This window comes from Zerene cesonia, chromosome 1, assembly GCF_012273895.1.
Source record: "Zerene cesonia ecotype Mississippi chromosome 1, Zerene_cesonia_1.1, whole genome shotgun sequence".
Lineage (NCBI taxonomy): Eukaryota > Metazoa > Arthropoda > Insecta > Lepidoptera > Pieridae > Zerene > Zerene cesonia.
Window position 1 is genome coordinate 8,772,043 of NC_052102.1, and position 20,135 is coordinate 8,792,177.

The window sequence follows — 20,135 nt, forward strand, 5'->3', positions numbered from 1 at the left end:
TATAAACCTTCCTCTTGAATCACTCTATCTTTAAAAAAAAACTCCATCAAAATCTTTCGTAGTTTCGTAGTTTTAAAGACTTACATAAGGACATGCAGACAGAGAACGCGACTTTGTTTCATACTATAATATCTTAATAAAATCTAAATTACATACAGAAATTAACACTTTGTATGCATACTGTTTGAGAGAGTACTAGCTTATAAAAATAAAATTATTATATGATGTGATATTTTGGATTACATTCTACAATTTGTTACAAAACCATATAAATCTTACCAAGTTTTTCATCAACATTAGACAAGTGCTCAATGAGTTCATGTCGCCTGTCATTCGCTTCTGCTCTTCTATCTTTCGGAATTTCATCTAACCTCACAATCTCACCATAGTCACCATCAAAGTAGATGGCTTTCTCCTCTACCAGATCTATGATTCCTTGGCAATCTTTCTCCAAACCAATTGGTAAGTGTAGGAATGCTGCATTGTGATTCATTTTAGAACGCATTTGTTTAAGAACTCTGAAGCAAAGTAAAATTTCAATTATATCACCTATCAATTAAATATAGAGTTCTATTTTTGGAAACACATTGCTATGTATAAATGAATACAGGTACAAAAAAAATATTTCTGTTAAGAGAAAGAATATATGTACATAATAAATAATTTCAAATATGTTTTTTGTTCTACATACAGGATGAGATAGGTCAATGATAAGCCAATTGCTTGGAAACAAATAGTTTGAGCTCACCTCTCTGGATTTGCACCCAACCTGTCCAGTTTATTGATAAAAGCAAGACATGGCACATTATATCTCTTCATCTGCCTATTAACAGTCAGTGTCTGACTCTGAACGCCGCCCACAGCACACAACACAAGTACAGCTCCATCCAACACTCGCAGTGCTCTCTCAACTTCCACTGTGAAGTCCACATGACCAGGTGTGTCTATGATATTTATGTTATGGTCCTTCCATATGGTATAGGTGGCTGCCGACTGGATTGTGATGCCTCTTTGTCTCTCTAACTCCATTGAGTCCATCACTGCACCTACATTGTCTTTGCCTTTAACCTATGGAAAAAATATAGCTAATATCAGTTTTGACATGCATGCATATATAGATGATATTTGATTGATTTTTTATTAAATGTTGTATACATGTTTTTGTTTTGGCTATTTGGTACTAGGGGACACAACCACCATATTTCATATATAGATACAACACAGAAGTATTTATAATTTCAGTTGCAATACATATGTACAAACCTCATGCATTTGGTCAATTCTTCCTGTGTAGAATAACACTCGCTCTGTAAGTGTGGTTTTACCAGAGTCAATATGAGCCGAAATCCCAATGTTTCGTATTTTTTCCAATGCCTTATGTTCTGCATATTTAACATGTGAGGAATAATTCTGAAAGTAATTTTGTTGAATGTTTTCTTTACTACTTCTACATTGCAGTTACATACTATATATTAAGGTTATCGTTAATAAATAATGTGAACATGAGTTCAGAGTCAATGATACAACTTCTAAAAATTAAGAACTTTTTTGCATTCCAATATTTTTTATTCTTTAATCATTTAGAGATTATGAAATCTATTCGATGTAAAAACATAGCGACGTACACTTATAATACATGGAACAAATTTATAAGGACCATTCATGTTCATTACGTAAAGAAAACCTATAAATTGTTTTTACCTGAACTTGTAATACACTCAACTGTTTTGCTACTTTTGATAAATGACCTATTCGTAACATATTTAACACGGTCATTTTAATAAGTGTATTGATTTAATTATATATTCAGTATAAAATACATAAATAGGGATAAAAAAAATGTATAAATATTGTTTGTCGATTTATCCCGTCGCGAATTATAACCTAAAATCTTTCGACTTTGAGTTTCGTGATTCGTCTCTCAAAATTTAGGTATATGTCAATGTCACAATTATTTCTTTTTATTCTCTCTTGGCAAGAAGATTTAACTATTTGCCAGTGTCAAGTAATTTCAATAATTGTTATATTATTTCTCTAATTTTTTCTCGGTAGATCTTTGTCTATATACTTTAGAACCATTCGCTTTCTTATAAACACAAATAAAATAAAAACATAATTAAGTATTATTCAACTTATTTTGGAATTATTTTGAAGAATCTGTTTTATTATCACTTTCAAATATAAATACGTGAAGAGTTTATATAAAAATAAAAGAGTAAAATTTATTTAGCTCCTAATTGTTCTTTTCGGCTAATAATATACTAATTACGACTGAGCCTAAAATATGATACAATGTACCTCACAAAAGTCATAACTTGCGGTCACCACACTGTACTGTATGTATCAAGATACTACAGTCTATGTTCAATCCATAGACTAAGGTAATGTTGGTATTACTGTAAAGGAAAAAAAGCGAATAACGTCAGTTGTATTTCAGTTTAAAAAGAATATGGCCGTGTTAGGCCCAAATGTGAGTGTAAATATGAACGGTCATAATAATATTCATAGTCAGTTATCAAAATCTTTAGAACGAATTTTGGAAGACGCTTGTTTAAGTGGTGAATTAAAATTAAGCGGACGTAAGTTGCGAGAGTTTCCAAAACCAGTGAAGTTTGACTTGAGTGATACAGTTATTGCTGGTAAGTTGATTTTTAAAAATAAGTCGAAATGTACCTAAAATATTTCATATATTAAACGCTGTCACAGGTATTATTTGTGTTATCTTATCGTTTATCTGAGTGTGCATTTAATTCCCATTTGTTTATATACCGGCTTTTGAATCAGCGTCCGGCGTGGTAAAATCGATGTGATTATATTTTGATTTGTAACACCTACACTATATTTATACTACAATCATATATTTATTAAAGAATTTTACAATACTGCCACTACTACTGCTACTTCTACTACAACTAATAACTACTATTTAAATAATTTGATACTTCTGTAGGTACGCCTAAATAAGTAATATAAGTCTATTCCAGTTCATGGAACCATCGTTAAATTCGGCAATTCATGACAAATAACATGTCTATGTTCGTATCTACATTCAATATACCATTTCTTATAGGAATAAAACCTGCTGTCATTCAGGTATATATCATTATGATCTGTATATGATTCTGTTAAAAAAGTTAATTCTGTATAGATATTTGTTGTTCCTTAAGAAAAATATTATTTGGGAATGCTATTAACACACAGTCATATAAATGTTTTTGTTTTTTTTATAAATACATAATTTTTTTGTTATAAATACGTCAGCAAAAAAAAACATTGTTACAGTATAAGTGTGCATTAAATAATTGTTATTTTATATAATACAATTAACATCTTTGTATTATACAAAAAACAGAAAGATGAGAATTCCCTGTTGGATATGTTCATGATCACTGAGTGCTTCATTCATGCCACCAGAGTAATATGGGCTATATATGTAATACAAAGCCAGACAAAGAGCCTAGGCGGACCAATAGACCCAGAATTTAATGTAGTTTTTTTCTAGAATAGAACTTTCAATATTTGTTAAGCTTTTGAGTTTATCTTTTACAAACATACAATTTGTAAATCTAACAACTAATATAGAACATGCAATGTATTCTAGATTCATTAATATTGTTGATATCAATGTCATAATTTCATTAATATGTTAATAATGAGTAGCTTATAGGTTCAAGTCCTTAGTCAAAATTGTATTTAAATAAATATTCAAACATAGAATTAGTTATTTAGGTAGTAACCATTTTCCCTAATGCCCTACTTCTTGGTTTATTGTTAAATATATCATTATGAGTAAAAAATGAAGATTCTTATTCTAAAGTTAAAAATACAAAGTTTATTTTAAAAAAGTAAGGTATCTCCAATCATTCCATATGAAGAAAAAAAAGCAGTAAAACTATTTGTTTTTATTGAGAAATTGTACAATTTAAAAATAGTTTATAATTGAAACAAGCATAATTTACAATACATTTTTGTCAAATCAAAATTAGTTTTGGTGACACACTTGATTACAACACAGCTGGGTAGTCACAGTCATATCCCTTGAGACAAAGACATTTTGATACTATAAAGAGCACCATTGTGGAAGCTATATCAGGCATATTTTATTACAACACTATAAAGACCTCATTCTTTAAAATGTCACAGCATGTTGGTTTTGCTTAAGTAGGTATAATTTATGTATTAACATACTGTAATGTTAAAACTCCTCTGCGCTCAGTTTTTGCAGTAAATCTGATTGTGAATCATACATAACCTAGTGGAATCATTGAATTGAATGCAAATAATAACTGTAAAAATTTGATAATAAGAATACCTTATGCTTGTTATGAATTGGAATATAGGATACTACAGTCTATAGCAATGGGTGTTGTTTTGCACTCATATTAATCATTGTATAGGAAGTAATGTGCCATTTATGAATTGGGATTGTATGATTGGCATATTCAGCTTGCCGTGCTGTAATAAAACAATTTGTATAAAGTGTTTAAGTTCTAAAAAATTTATAATAACACAAGCTTCATGCAGCATCCCATTGGTGTGAGACTTTTGTTTTGTTTTTATTTTACAATAACTATAGCCTAGGTTATACGTCATTAAATGGCAGACTGCAGTTTTCTGAACTATATGGACCTTCCGTAGAGACTTCAGTCAGTAGTTCCATCATTTTGTTTTATCCTCTTTCTAACTGACATTCCCCGAAAATGAAACAGGTTCTCAATTTGACTGTATTTTTTTGGTTGGTATTGGTACTCAATAACTCAGTGTGTTTGCAAGTGATTGTCTTGATTATTTTTGTGTTATAATAATACTAGCGGCGCCCTGAGGTTTCACTTGCGTAAATCCGTATCCTGTAGGAATATTGGGACAAAAAGTTGCCTATATGTTATTCCAGTTGTCCAGCTGTCTATGTACCAAATTATATTTCAATTGGTTCAGAAGTTTTTGCGTGAAAGAGCAACAAACACACACACATCCTTCAAACTTTAGCATTTGTAATATTAGTAGGAAGTAGGATAGTAGGATAATATTAGTAGGATGAAATTGTTGTCATTTGGTGCCATTTTAGAATGTGGAGAATTTTCTGATTAGTATTTGGTACCTTCCTTTTTTCTACATGAACATTGGGGATGTTGGTGACCTTTTATATAAAAAAAAAATCATGTACCTTGACATTATGACCATGTTGTTATATATTTTTTCATGAAAAACCTCTAAGTATTACCAATTATAAAAAGAAAAAAAAACTTAATTACTTTAAACTATAATGAACTATCATAATCTGTAACGATAACATAATTCTTATTGAATTTGATAAGAATTAGTATAGTTCAATCTTAATAGCTTAATCCTATTACCACATTAAATTGTCTGATAGTAAATTAATTATTCCTTCACATATTATTAGAATTTATATTATATTTTAGCAGTTCATAGGCTTCTTAATAGATCATATTATTGGCAAAGATGAAAGAAGTTGTTGCAAACCTTTTTAACAAGCTTTTTTGTTGTTTTCTACTAAAACAACAATATCAATACTTTAAATAGTAATACCAATCAGCTGTTTTTTTTTACGACACTGGAGCAATAAACGGTTCATGATAAAATCTTTTTAATTCACCGTGTTTTGCTACCGACTGACGTGACTGGGTTTGCGTATACATTAGGCGCCTACAGAGGTGTTTCACCTTAGGCATGTGATTGTGTGACGAATGATAGTCGTGATTATACTAGATTATGCAGATTCTTTCATCGTGTGTAAATAAATTTGAAGTAGAAAATATTTTAGCGATTGTGACACACGCACTATTATTTGAAATGATACGGCATAATATTTAGAATCAGCTCATATAGGTACTTAGAAAACATCGTAGAAAATAGTTGAGTTTTTGTATTATCTTCGGTTTTGAAGTTATAGAAACTAGGTTTTGACCGCGTTTTCGCGCGCGTTTAATTCGGAGTAGTTTAATAGATATTATTTTACATATACACCTTCCTCTGCTGCTGATATCTTAGCCAGGAGAGCATCCGATACATCGGTCATGGGACCGCTTCCTATTGTTCCGATACCTTCAAGCTGGATCCGGTCTTCGATTATCCAGCTCACTAACAACGCACAGGAAGATGAATGGATGAGCAGATCTGACTGCAAGCAGGCACGAGAAGCCCTACCATTCGTAGATTCTAAACTTGCTAGACGACTTTTAAACCTGCGAAAATTACAATTACGTACAATTACAGGGGCCCTTACAGGTCATGGTCCCTTTAACAAGCATCTCTTTAACTTAGGGATTACTGACAGTCCGTTATGTAGAGCGTGCATGACGACTGAAGAAACGGCAGCCCACGTGATCATGGAATGCACGGCGGTTGCGGAGTACAGGGCAAGGCATTTGGGTTGTCCTAGGTCCCTCCCTGAGGTTTTCAGCAGCCCTCACAAGCTGCTTAGCTTCATGGAGGAGCTGGGATGGTTCCAGCTTTGACTGGCTACCCCCTCCTTTTCTTTCACGCAAAATAGGCGCTTGACGTCGAGTTGCGGAAAACGAGCCCGTATTATTATTATTATTACACCTTCTTGAATCACTCTATCTTTTTTAAACAACCCTATCCAAATCCGTTACGTAGTTTTGAAGATTTAAGCATATATAGGGACATAGGGACACAGAAAGCGACTTTGTTTTATACAATGTAGTGATGATAAGCTATTCAGATCGTGCAGTGATAAAAATGTTTATAGTTTGTACAAACCACTTTGTCTTCTTCCAAATATCATATTAATCCAGTATTCATTATAATATTATTAAAAATATTTATTGTACTAAAACACAGAGCATACAGTTAATTCCATAATATTACGTATTGTATATATTATAACTGTATAGCACATAGATGAAATAGTTTTAACCCACTTATGGCGATAAATCATCACGTACGAGCCGCTTCGGAGCCAGCTGTGTTCTCTCATAACTTGTCATCTCTATAGTTGTTAAAACAGTCCTCGTTACAAGTGCTAATGTTTTTGTTGAGGAATGTTTGTGTTATGACCACGTGACGTCCGATGTGCTTTATTTTCTTTACTAGCTGGCAACAAATGGTAGAAAAAATTAAACGAGGGTAAGATGTGTTTTATTTGCGGAGCGGATTGTTATTGTGACTAGGAAGAGGTATAATATGTATTTGTTAAAGCGCAAACAAATGTATGGTTGCTGTATATAAATATATCTTTAAATGTTCATAGACTGTTCAATGGTGCATTTATTGTTGGAGAACGAAGACATCGATGTAATTGAATGAAGTCAATACCTAATGTAAGACGTCAAAATTACCCAAGTTTGCAATCGGATTTCGAAACGCTACAAGGTCTGCTGGTCTATTGTAGTTTTTGTGAAATTTCAAAGCTTTACAAAATAAGACCAAAATATATCCTACAATATTATAAATGCGAAAGTTTGTATGGATGTGTGTGTGTTTGTTGCTCTTTCACGAAAAACTACTGAACCGATTGCAATAAAATTGGTACGTAGACAGCTAGACAACTGGAATAACATATAGGCAACTTTTTATTCCAATATTCCTACGGGATACTACGGGGACTTACGCAGGTGAAACCGCGGGGCGCAGCTAGTGATTTTATAAGATATTATAGCCAATGAGTATAATAATGTATAAATGAAGTGTTTTATTGTGTAGTAATTATTCACCATATATATGATTTGGCTTTGTAAGATATGACTTCACCATCCATTTGTGTTCCGAATACTACAAACAGACAATCTAAGACGTAATTAGGTACTTAGGAGTTGAACATCTATCAGATATTAATAATAATTACTGTGATAAAGTACATGAAAGCTCTTATGAATCCACTAACACTAAGTATCTGTTAAGTAATATAAAACATGAAAGATATAGCGATATATAACTGGGAGAAGTCTTTGTCCAGCAGTAGACGAAAATGGCTGGGGGAGAAGTTATTAAAATTAGTATATTTAGTACGACTTTAATCTCAACAATACATCTATTTGTTTCAAATGATAAAATTACGGTGAAACCATTCTGAATCGTGTGTATATAAATTGCTGGACTGCACTATCTAGATTGTAAATCTGGATGAAATAAGTCATGCTGTGTCTTAGAAATTGGTTTTAGGTACTTGTATTTGTAGATTCAGAAATCGCTTTAACATGTCCACTTTCTCTTCAAGTTGACGTCTCTATCTTAAATAATGTAATATAGCACCAAGATTTGTTGTTTATTCACCAAGTATTAATGCAGAGTAATATGCTGTATTTAAAAAATTCACAAAATTTCCATGTTTCAACATAAACGCTGATTATTTGTTGCTTTTATATTTGATACTTTTATTGTTATCTAAAACAATAGCATTATTATTTTAAACAAAATGTATATGTAAACAGACGTAAGTTATTCATTCTACTCGTGTAAGTACAAAATGTAATATGGACTATTCATATATTTAATAGGTTTATAAAATAAATATTGCGTATGGTTGAAATCATTGATACGGACGTAGGACGTAGATTCATCCAGGAGGCCTCCTCAGAGAGGAGGGCTCCGATGGATGATCTCGAAATGTGGTATATATGTTATTGTTAAAACCCTGCTTTAGAACGCGTTTCCCCTAGTTAGAAGTAGTTGTTAACCACAGTTGTGTTTTCCCGTTTGCTATTTCTCACCAGGGTATACGCGTTCTTACATAATACGTGATTCAGTTGTAACATATAAATATGTAGCGTATAATATGTACGTCTGTAGCGAAAATATTTCACTTGCGCGATTCAGAGCGAAGTTTCGCTACAGATAATAAATAGAGAAACTTGCTTTCACGTATAATTCGTAATTGACTTACTCGAAAGCTGAATGAGCATTATGCATGTTATGTATATACTTATACCCTAATATAATTAACCATCTTAAAGTAAGCGTTGTTATTAAATGTGACTAATGTATTAATACCGAGGAGTGACTGATTAGAATGTATTTTACAGCATATTTTAACGTAAATTGGTTTAATTTAACAAGACACGAATGATTTAGCACAGTATTTACAACGCCTTTGATCTCGTAGTAAAAACCGAAAAGTCTAGACAATGCCTCTTTCGTCACAACTCATTGATAGACAATAATGTACTTAGTATTTATGAAAACGCGATCCTTGTTACCACGAGATGACGATTTTCAATCTCTCACATCATAAATAGTTTGGCCTTTTTTGCTACTCAATTACGTATCAATATTAATCTTATACTTACTTATAATAATAGAGAATGCCATCAAGCATAAAAATATGCGCGAGCGCAGCCCCTAAGTCCCGAGCGGCTAACAACATGGCGTATGTAGTTCGGGCTCATTCCTCCCGCTTCTCACCTCTTACCCCCCCGCAGGATAGATGTGTTTCAACATCATCGTTGAACGACTGTATGACTGCATAAGACTGTAATTTTACATATAGATATGATTATTCGCCAAATGTTAATATTTGTTCCATAATAGTTCAAAGAAATATGTTGACGATTAATTCTGGCTAGAAAACACCGTAAGGACCTCTCATTTCAAGTATTTGGAAAAGGGATCACCCTTCGTGTCTGATGTTGGCACTCAGCAAAAGGAACGTCTATATTTTATGCGTTTTACTCACCACTCAGCCTAAATATTGTCATTAGGAAGCACGTTGTTATCTAGATATATCTCCATCATGAGCAGCTAAAGGGAACGAAATAGGACTTACAGGTTAGGTCATGCTTATAAATGAAGAGCCTCTCATTTTACCCAGCGTCAAATTAAAAAGAAATCGAGGGAAGATGAAATTTTATGCTCCTACCAAATTGCGTTTTTGAGCTATGGTTATTTTTCGAATTATTTCGTTATTTGTGTACTTCATAGCTAGGAGCAAAGGTTTTAGAGAATTTATATCTTATTCAGATATAAATTCTCTAAAACTATTGGATTTATTCGGTCAAATGTTATGGCGCCAGGGCGGAACCGCAAGTATACGTTACAATATACTAACAAACTTTGTTTGGCTTTGTTGCCCTGTACCATACTTGGTTAACTTTTCTATAGAAAAGCATACAATGATGGCGACAGGTGCATAAACGTGCTCGGCGAGCCGTTGCGACACTCCGGATATGGGGGGACGATTGTACCAGCAATTCCAGTCCACTGCATGCAATACAACTGTGAATATATAATTAATTAACCCATAAACAAATTCAACCTTATCGGTATTGAAATAAAGGTCCAAATTTAATTATAAGTCTTGTCTTCTCTTGAAGTTTTAGTGGTCTTTTGACAAAGTTTTTTCGTATCACATCAACGATATTTGCTGCTTTGCTTTGCATAAACATTCGCGAGTTATTATGTCCGTATATCATCTTGCATGTGGTGCGGTGCGTATACCATTTTGGTAACGATAACCATCTTTGTGGTTTTAAGAATAACTAAACTATTTTATTTTCTTGATAATAATTAATATAAATAAGCAAACAACAATCAAATCTAACAAAATATTATCGTATAAATCTAAATGCGCTACAGTGTAAGACATTTTTAAGAAATCTTCATTCACGCGACACGATGCAGGTAAGTATCTATAACCTGTTTTCGTATGGGCGTGGTATGTGAGAGTGCAGGAAAAAAGTAAACAGATTGTGTTCCGTCGCAATAGTTAACGTTTAAATTCGTTTCAGTAACAAATATCCAATACCCACGCTTAAATGTTGATAAACAACATTTTTTATAATTTTAGATAACATCGATTTTATCTGTCAATTGGCATGTTTATTATTGTTGTTTTTATTCCGAAAATGCTAATTAAATTAAATTAGCATATTTATATTTATCACACTTTCTCTTTTCCTTGAATAAATTTTTATTGTATTTCGCTCAGTATGATAGCAGCACAACGGAAGTGCAGAATATAACCAGCGCTATAAAAGTCAAGCTTTGCAGACCTCTTTGAATTATAAATGCAGACCTCTGTGGAGAGTGTGTAGGTGCCGCCGGTGTATTTTTAATAAGGTTGCAAAGCGAGCGAAACAAATTACACCCTTTTAAATTTCCATTTCGCCGCTTCAGTTGGCAAATTTCCACGTAGGCTATAATAACAAAGGCCTTTAATCGAATATTGTAAGCTAGATGTATATAATTAATAACTCAACACTGCACCTTGTATCGCGCCTTGAATTCTTGGCTCAATATTTTAGCGACGACTATATTACAATAGGCGTGGACGTCATTTTTATTCCAGTTGGATCGGAGTTATACTGAGAATACTGATGATTATGCGTCTTAACTTATATAACGTTAAAGCCCAGTGCGATACAACTGAATAGTCTCATCTTTATTCGGTCGGTTAGTACGTTCATTGGATGAATTGGTATGCATCAAATGCTCTCTCTAAGTTTCCTTTGCGCCGCGTTTGTCTGGTCATGTCCTCTTAAATTTGCATACCTACGTACCTTGCACGTTCCAGACAAAAAAATTGACTATCTTGTTAGTGTAGTGTCTTGAAATTTTCCTGTTTTATGTGAGATCGTGTGAAAGTGTTTAGCATTATTAGAAAACGCGATTTTCACGATCTCTCGCAAAACAAAAGATGATTTGAAGCTTTTGTACATCGAGAATCGTAAATAATAAGTTACTGCACACAAAATGATGGATGACGTGCATGCTTAATAGCAAAAACTAAAGCCAAGTATTAAATATTGCTTCTAGAATATAGCCGTTATAAGACTCACATCAACGTGAGAATTACATTGGTATTGAAAGGAAATTGGATTGGTTTCATTTCGATTTGCGTCAACCACATACTCGTTTATGTAGCATAATTCGTATTTATGTGGATCGAGTCGCTAGTATTTTCTTACTAGAATATTAAATGCATACTGTACTGAGTAATGATGTTTTTTGTTAGGCTAAATTTGCACTGATTACAAAAACTCATTAAAATCGTATTTATACAACATTGTTCCTTAATATTATATGCAAAAAAATACAATTACGAGGGAGTTCTATTTATACACACGAGCCTTTTCGTTAAAATAAACAATTTGATGTGGTTTAGCTGTTAACGCCATAAAGTTAACGTTTTAATTTTTTACGTTACGGTATACCAAATAAAATTTTGTATCTGATAATAGTATGAAACAGAAGGTCTTCTATAATATTAGATCAATTAATGATGTACCAAAAAAAAAAAATACGGGAAAAGTTTTAAAGTCATTTATTTAATGTCGCATCTATGTAAATTTTCGAGTATTATACTGCGATAATTGTGAGCAGCTGTGCTCTGTAAATGTTACGCTTAGTGCATAAATCTGCATTTAAATAGTTGAATAGTACTTAAATTCAGATAATATGTACCAATCTGACCCTCTCATCTCGCCCTGTACGACTCGCTGCATCACATGGATGCTATGCGATGCAAAGCTACTGACCCATATTCTTAACAGTTGAGTACTTAAAAGCCTTAAAGAGTGCTACCCTCGTTTTATTGTTGTATTATGAACGATTGCACAGTGTGTTGCTCATTCTTTGTACTGAATTGACACAGTTAATTGATACACTGACCCATTTCTTTATAAATGTATCTTATGTCTCGCTGCTGGCATGAGGCTTGCAACGAGGAAGGATTTTAAAGGTTATTTTATTTCCTAACAGACAGATCTACCATTGAATTCATAAAACCATTTTATTTTCAACCAGACCATGAAAGTCACAAGCGATTGCAGTCGAAGATTGTGCCTATCATGTCTACTTGGATAATTTTTATTTCTTCTTTATTAGTTAATGGTCTACTGGAGATTTATCGCGTTACGTTTAAACTGCCCACTTCCAACAAGATATTTGATAAATTTTATGGCTATTAATTTTAGAATGATTCAAAGCACCATTTGATAGACGCTATTCTCAATTGTTAGGGTCTACACTTTTATCACATCTTATAAAATAATTGTCTTTTATGGCCATTGTTAATAAAGACAAAACAAACTGGCTTTATGTATGTGTACAGTATTCTTTACATACTTAACGAAGTTATGCTGTTTTGTTTCATTTATTTATTTGCTTGCATACAATCTATCACTACTATATCGAAATTTATGATCTTATAAATCTTTTAAATTTTTTTTTGCACAGTAATATAACATGTTGTTTTTTTTATAAAGCACTCTTGCTTAACGTCGATTGTGAGTTTATTAATTTCTTAGAAGGTGATTTAACCTGTCACATGCTAAGATTTTTGTATCAATGTTCAAATTTTAGCTAATTAAGATAATTATAAACTGCATATTGATGTAAGTAGTTGTGTACGTATTTATTTTGAATACTCTATGGTGGTATACATTTGTATACTCTGTGGTGCTCTGTGTCGCTCGTATCCTTTACATATCCTACACGGCCTGTCTTTAACAAGATTGATAAGTTCCTCTGGCGCCATATAGGGATATCGATCCGATAAAGGACCAAGCCTATTGAATTTATATAATTCACGTATTTGGCTTTAATCAAACTCGGATTGATAAAATGTTAACCGCTTTGACCAGTCGGTAAATTATGGACAGTTCTTGTAATAAGTCAATCCCACACAAAACTTATCTATGTGCAAACTGTTGAAAGTCAGCGATTTAATAGTACTGTATTTCACATATTATCCATTATCTAGTTGAATTGAAATACTGTATTCTGACTATTTGAATTTATTTATTACAATACAATTGTTTATAAACATTATCCTTGAGGGTCTTAATTTACAATCCAGCTGTTTATTTTATTTAAGGATTACATAGTATAAACCTAAAGGGATGCTATTCAATATTGTTATAGTTTTTGTCAATTTCACTGATTTAAGTTTTATAGAATATAAACGTAGACCCCCTACAAGGCGAGTAAATATTTGCATTGCTGCTTCCCCGTGTTTTATTTTTTTTTTTGCGTCTATTAAATCAGGTTGTGTTAGGTTAAGTTAGGCTTTACAGGTTTTCCTTGTCGTTTGGTCTCAGAAATATCTAGTATTTAAAACGTTTACAAGTCAATGTCAATGCACCGGAACCACGCTTCCTTTGCGTTAGTTACACTTGCTTGGTTTTGTCGAACAACCCTTTCCCACCACGGATATGCGATTGTCGCAATTTGATACGAGATTATCTTACAATGCAAGTAAGCAAGAGTAGTCATTGTGTTGCATAATTATGAGTTGATATGTTTTTGTCAATTGAAAATATGGAAAGACTGGAACACCAATTTCACAAGCTAAAAAAGAAAGTTATTTCGGCGATTTCCACTTACCCATTCTATTATGCTTGAATATTATTAACAAAACGTCAGTTTTGTCCATCAAAAGCGAGCAATAAACACATTTCATTAGCCGGACTAATCTTGGCAACAGCAATGATATTCAGGTCAAATACTGTTAGGATTGCTGTTTATTTTTGGTTTATTTGCATATTCTTGATACATTCTAATAAGAAATGCACTGATATACAACATAAATATAACCGATATGTACATATAGAAATAATAAAAATATATAAACTCTAACCAAAAGTGGTAGCTGCTTTAAATTGATACAAACTCTATTGACACAATTGTGTGTTCCTCTCGACAGTTGTTTAAAAATAAATGGTTGTCGTGTGCCCCACAGCGTTAACGTCCCTTGCGCCGGCGCATGTCGTGAGGGGAGCTCCACGCACGTGCTCAATCACACATTCAAATCGGGTACAAAATAAACGAAGAGCCTTGGAGATAAGCGATTATGGAGGTGGATGTTTCCTTTTGTCATCATTAAAATCGACAAGATTTGCGTGTTAAGAATATATAATAACTATCGTATAAATAAGTTGTATGAAGTTGTTGAAACGTTAGAATTTGTGGCAAATAAACATTCAATCATATCATTTATTAAAAATATATTAAACGGCCAAATATTATCTTAATTAAAAATCTATGAACTCTGATTCAAAACGACAATATGAAGCCGGTTGTAATGGCTCCTCATCACAATGGTCAAAGTTCGTTGAATCTCCTGAATGCTTACACTTAGGAACGAATGGAGCTGGCCATCGACAATTTAAAATTGCTTCCCATTCAATTCCCTTAAACCATCTATGATTTTTAAAATCCATTACTCCATTTTTCATCACCCCAAATCGTTTACTAATGTCAACTTGTAGCGTGTTCCGAATGAGATCTCGTAAATCCGAATTGAAACCAGATGGACATCTATATTTTCCAGCTACAATTCTTTCATATGTCTTCATTGGTTCACTTGCATAAAATGGAGGATAACCAGCATTCATTTCAAACAATAGAACACCAAATGACCACCAATCAACGGAAAATCCATAACCTTTACTTAAAATCAATTCTGGTGCTAGATATTCAGGCGTGCCGCACAGTGTCCATGTTCTCCCTTGTAATATTTTACAAAATCCAAAATCGGTTATTTTTAAGTATCCAGTTTTATCGATCAAAATGTTTTCAGGCTTTAAGTCGCGATAGACTAAATTGCAAAAATGCAGATACTCCAATGCCAGTACAACCTGACATGCGTAGAATTTCGCAAGAGGTTCTTCAAATTTTCCCATTTTTCTAAGATGCGTGAACATTTCACCACCTGGGACAAACGGCATTATGAAATAAATATAACTGTTGTCTTTGAAACAATTCTCCATTGATACAGTAAAAGGAAATCTAATTGCTTCTAGTATACGCTTTTCGTACAGCGTGTGATCGACCTGCTTCATTTTTATTACCTTTTCTTTTTCCAACACTTTCATGGCATAATATTTATTTGTGTTCGAGTGTCGCACTAGAACAACTCTTCCGAATGCGCCAGTACCTAGAGTTCTTATGTGATCGAGATCACCAAAGTTTATTGAAGATTTTGATTTCTTACACCATCTTCCTTGAAATTCACCTAGTAACTGTCTCAAATATTTTGTATATTGCTGTTGTTGCTGCTCAGTGTAACCATCACGCACATCAGAAGGTGAAGACTGAGATATGGCTTTATACGACATGTTATCTTTTATTACATACGTTCTATTAAATTGCATTGTTTACAGTTTGACATTGGCTCAATGCCAACTCGATTTGAAGTGATATGAAAATTATCATCGAATATTGTTTAATTTGCACAAAATTGGCGTTTCCGCATATTAATGAAACCGGGAATCTTGATATACCTTTGTACGTATTTTGCCGAGATCGAAAGTACACGAGGGTTTCAGAGTGGATGCGAGGGGTGAATACACTGGCGGAGGGTGGTGGAATCAGCTGTGTTTGGGGTGACACGCCATGCCGCGCCGGCTGGTCGACGTCCCGACTAATGTATTGATCAGACTACACGTGAAACTTGCTGGTTCCGCGAAATATTCTGAAATATTCTTTGAAGTTGAAGTATAGAATATAATTATTCTATTTATTATTTATAGTTTTCAGTAAAAATTTTCACGTATTAAATTTGTATTATATTTACGTATCTTAGTAAAACATTGCTTTCATCCTCATTTATCACGATTTCGTAGACTTATAATGATGGTGTGTTCGCAATGATGTTAGCACCATTTATCTCGAGGCAAGTTCCGCTACAATATCTATTCTGTAATTACGATTCATTTCTTTGATGACAATAAATTATAACTGTCACATTAGTAGGTCGATAATAGAGGAATGAGTATAAACATTGTCGCTATACTACCGTTAGCTTTACAATTGTGAGCTCATATAAAGTCGGTACCATAATCTATAAGGATGATGCATACGACCGCGTACTCCATGACGTGTCCGACATTCTTGAAATAATTGGCACTTTATGCCACATTACTTTAATACTGTTTATTATAAATTTAGCTGGAACCAAAATATGTGTTCTTTTCGAGAAATATTTGTACGCATTTGAAAAGTTAGTCTGCTAAAATATTTACCTATAACAATTCAAGTAAATGTACGTATCCTTATAGTACATATCCTTATGACAGAGATTTTTACATACGTAAATATTTTAAAGGTGACCTCATTATAACTTTTAGCAAAGGTATTATAACCTATTCAATTCAGAAGACATTAAGTTGATTGTTGAGATTGCACGCGATCGCCGGTCAAGGTTGTAGAGGCCCGCAGTCCGCAGTGGAGCTCTTGGCACCAAATCTGACAGGCGCATTGATATTTATCGTGTATTACCGCAACTCCTAATACCAGACGAATGTATAGAAATATGTCGTAATCTGTAATGTCTGCCTTAGTACGAAATGATTACATATATAGTTTATGAGCTGTACATAATGTAATCTACTTCATATACTAAATGTATTCTGATTGAAGTACCATTTATTTGTTCAAGAAGTTGTGTGAGATACTATTGAAGTATTAAAAAAACAAATTGGTATAATTATTCTACAAATATAAAAGTTATATCAATGTCATTATCCGGTTCCAATTATCGCGGAATTCTTTTGGTGTTTAAAAGTGGAAAAATATTTCAATGGATGTCCTTTGAAAATGTAGAGTTACTGTAAATCTGGAGCAGCGAATTCCACAAGGAATAAACGTAAAAGGCTGTAATTACCAGGCTGTAAGAGGGACGATTATACTCACCAGTGAAAGCATGAATAAGTTAATAAATCACTACCCGGGGCCAAGAGCGAAATCAGCTGTTGAGAGCTAAAAAAGCTCGCTCGTTAATGCCACGTGGTGGCGGTTATTTTTCGAGGACGTTTATTAACATCGGTGAAAAAAACTCATAGCAACTCGTTTTATATTGCGTATAGAAATCCAGTTTCGTGTTTTTTTTTTATGAAATTCCCTGGTGCTTAAAATATGACTTAAATGTCAAAGCTCGCGCTAATTAAAGAGTTTTTAACAAAACTGTGTCAACTATAATGGATGTTACCACAAATACACGGATAAATTATGGTTTCATTTTTACCGAAAGCTACTAAATTCATTATCATTAGCGACAATATTTCGTTGATAATGTAATACCTACCCGCTCTTTTCCATCAATATGATTCTTTGGAATATTTTGAAATGTAACGATTAAAAAATATACATGACACAAAATATGGACCCCAGATTACTAATATAGCTTTTTTTGTGTTTCAGGAGTCTTATGTCTTTCCGAATACAGTACATAGAAAGTTCAATATCTGATTTGTATGTAATTTTTACATATTGATATATGAAATTCAAAAATGAATACAGTTTATGATTAAAGTTTATAAATAACTTTATATAATGATTGTTAAGTTTTTAAATATCACATTTACCGTCTAAATTATGCGGGTCATACCGGCTGGTAAGAGACCTTTGTTATCAAGGCGGAATTTACCCTTTGCTTTTGTAAAAATAAGAAGATAGTACAAAGCTTTTACGGCCGTCATTTTGTAACAGATTAGTTGCTATATATAGGTAACCTTTATGGTGGCAATGTCAGTCACGTATAACGGGCCCGTATTGATCTCCCTCGTGCCATTATCCATTTTATATAACCTTTAACGTAAATAAGCTGGAGGCAACAGAAGTTAATGGGGCAAAAGCAGCCCTTTGAACGGTAACTTATGTGTATAGATCGTTTTATTATTAACAAATATGAAAAGAGTTATAAATATACAACTATTGAAGTCTTTGCAGCATTGAGTCGAAACACATTATTTTTCAAGCACTTTCTTTTAAAAAGCCGTTAGCGTTAAATGCAGTTTAATTTTCTATTTTTTCTCTACAATCTCAATGCACTTTGAAAGCTGTATTTTCATCATCGGCTTGAGTGCCATCCGTAGTTTTAATATAACAGTCATCTAGGCGTAAGAATCATAACTAATAGCCGAGTTTCTCAAATAACAAGCATGATTCAAAACCTTATAGACCACAATTCGATATGTAGCGGAAACCGACGCGCATATTAATTACCATAAGTGCTCTTCTCTATGATTATCCTCGCCATGTACTTGCTTCAAGCGTTCATTTAACTAGAACTTTGAAAGTATCAAGTATTTATGAAGTTCTATACTGTTTGTTTAATTACTGGTGCCAGCCAGCCAGAGTGTATTTACGCATGTAGCGTTATTAACCACGGCCAAATTTTAGGGAGCTTTATCATATACTTCGGGCTTTTTATATATAATTTCAAGCTGTTCTCGCGTTACCAATTATTTAATTTAAACGCCAATCTATACTAATATTATAAAGCTTGGGATTAGAAGGGTTTGTTTGCTTCTTTGAACGCGCTAGTCTCAGGAACTGCTAGTCCGATTTGAAAAATTAATTCAGTGTTTGATAGCCCATATATTGATGTAGGCTATAGGCTATATATGTACCACGAGCGAAGCCAGGGCCGACCGTTTTGATATAATTACAGTGATAAGGGTGTATTTGAATAAAACGATAGCTGCAACTAACGTAATAGTAGTTCCTTACTGACGCAATTATCTCGGATCGCACAAATCAAAGTGCCTGCGGTGGATTTAGTAATATAATCTAACCACTGACGTTCAGCGTTTGGTGCCAACGAACCTATCGACTGGTTTGCGTAAGAATATCTCGCAGTTGTTTGTATACAAAATCGGCGCTAGTGATCTCCTAGTTTCTCGTACGTTTCGAAAATGAAACGTTCCATTCGATGATTGCTTTGCTATCGTTTTATATAGGTGTGCACATTATCTGTCAACATAAATTGATTACGGGGTGTATACTGTGTACATTGGATACCCTTCGCAATACTGTCTGACTGGGTGTTAGGACTGTGTGTAGAAGTACTTTGAAATATAGCTGATATTTGTACCGCCGTATTCATTATAATTATAATTTATAATATAATTCATAACAAGCGACAACCTCTCTAATACTTGATGATTTAATTATTGAATTTATTTGACAATAATATACTTGTTGTTGATGATTGTATTTCATTTGATTTCTATTAGAGAATAACTAATAAACAAAAATATTTAACACAATTTTGTATTTGTTTCAGATTTATCAAAAAACCGATTTTGTGAATTGCCCGATGAAGTGACCACATATATATTTTTAGAGAAGTTATTACTATCACATAACATTATAAGGAGTATACCTGATGCCGTTGGAGGCCTTCAGTCACTCACGTATTTAGATTTAAGGTG

At 33.2% G+C, this 20,135-nt stretch overlaps 3 protein-coding genes across 5 annotated transcripts in view; 1 reads left to right on the forward strand and 2 right to left on the reverse strand.

The window, feature by feature from the left end:
• The window catches only part of LOC119830078 (elongation factor G, mitochondrial), a 9,070-nt gene extending 7,156 nt beyond the window's left edge, over window positions 1-1,914 (reverse strand). The window contains exons 1-4 of the mRNA XM_038352926.1: window positions 1,702-1,914; window positions 1,264-1,410; window positions 749-1,068; window positions 280-518 (exon numbers count right to left, since the gene is read on the reverse strand). Coding sequence (XP_038208854.1) covers window positions 280-518; window positions 749-1,068; window positions 1,264-1,410; window positions 1,702-1,776 — 781 coding nt within the window. The 5' untranslated portion in view covers window positions 1,777-1,914. The remainder of the gene's footprint in view (window positions 1-279; window positions 519-748; window positions 1,069-1,263; window positions 1,411-1,701) is intronic.
• Window positions 1,915-2,413: 499 nt separating this feature from the next.
• The window catches only part of LOC119831648 (leucine-rich repeat and calponin homology domain-containing protein), a 47,294-nt gene continuing 29,572 nt past the window's right edge, over window positions 2,414-20,135 (forward strand). Inside the window, exons 1-2 of one of the 3 annotated variants that reach the window (XM_038355095.1) lie at window positions 2,414-2,639; window positions 19,988-20,132. In XM_038355095.1, coding sequence (XP_038211023.1) covers window positions 2,450-2,639; window positions 19,988-20,132 — 335 coding nt within the window. In that variant the 5' untranslated portion in view covers window positions 2,414-2,449. The remainder of the gene's footprint in view (window positions 2,640-19,987; window positions 20,133-20,135) is intronic. The other 2 variants (XM_038355086.1, XM_038355103.1) reach the window with 2 other exon arrangements.
• Window positions 14,952-16,073, reverse strand: LOC119831666 (cAMP-dependent protein kinase catalytic subunit 1-like). Its single transcript, XM_038355115.1, has one exon. The coding sequence runs from the start codon at window positions 16,071-16,073 to the stop codon at window positions 14,952-14,954; it is 1,122 nt and encodes a 373-aa protein (XP_038211043.1).

What these genes read in the sequence shown, in the direction of transcription:
- LOC119831666 (XM_038355115.1), bottom strand. Translation starts at nt 16,073, where the DNA reads ATGCAATTTAATAGAACGTATGTAATAAAAGATAACATGTCGTATAAA.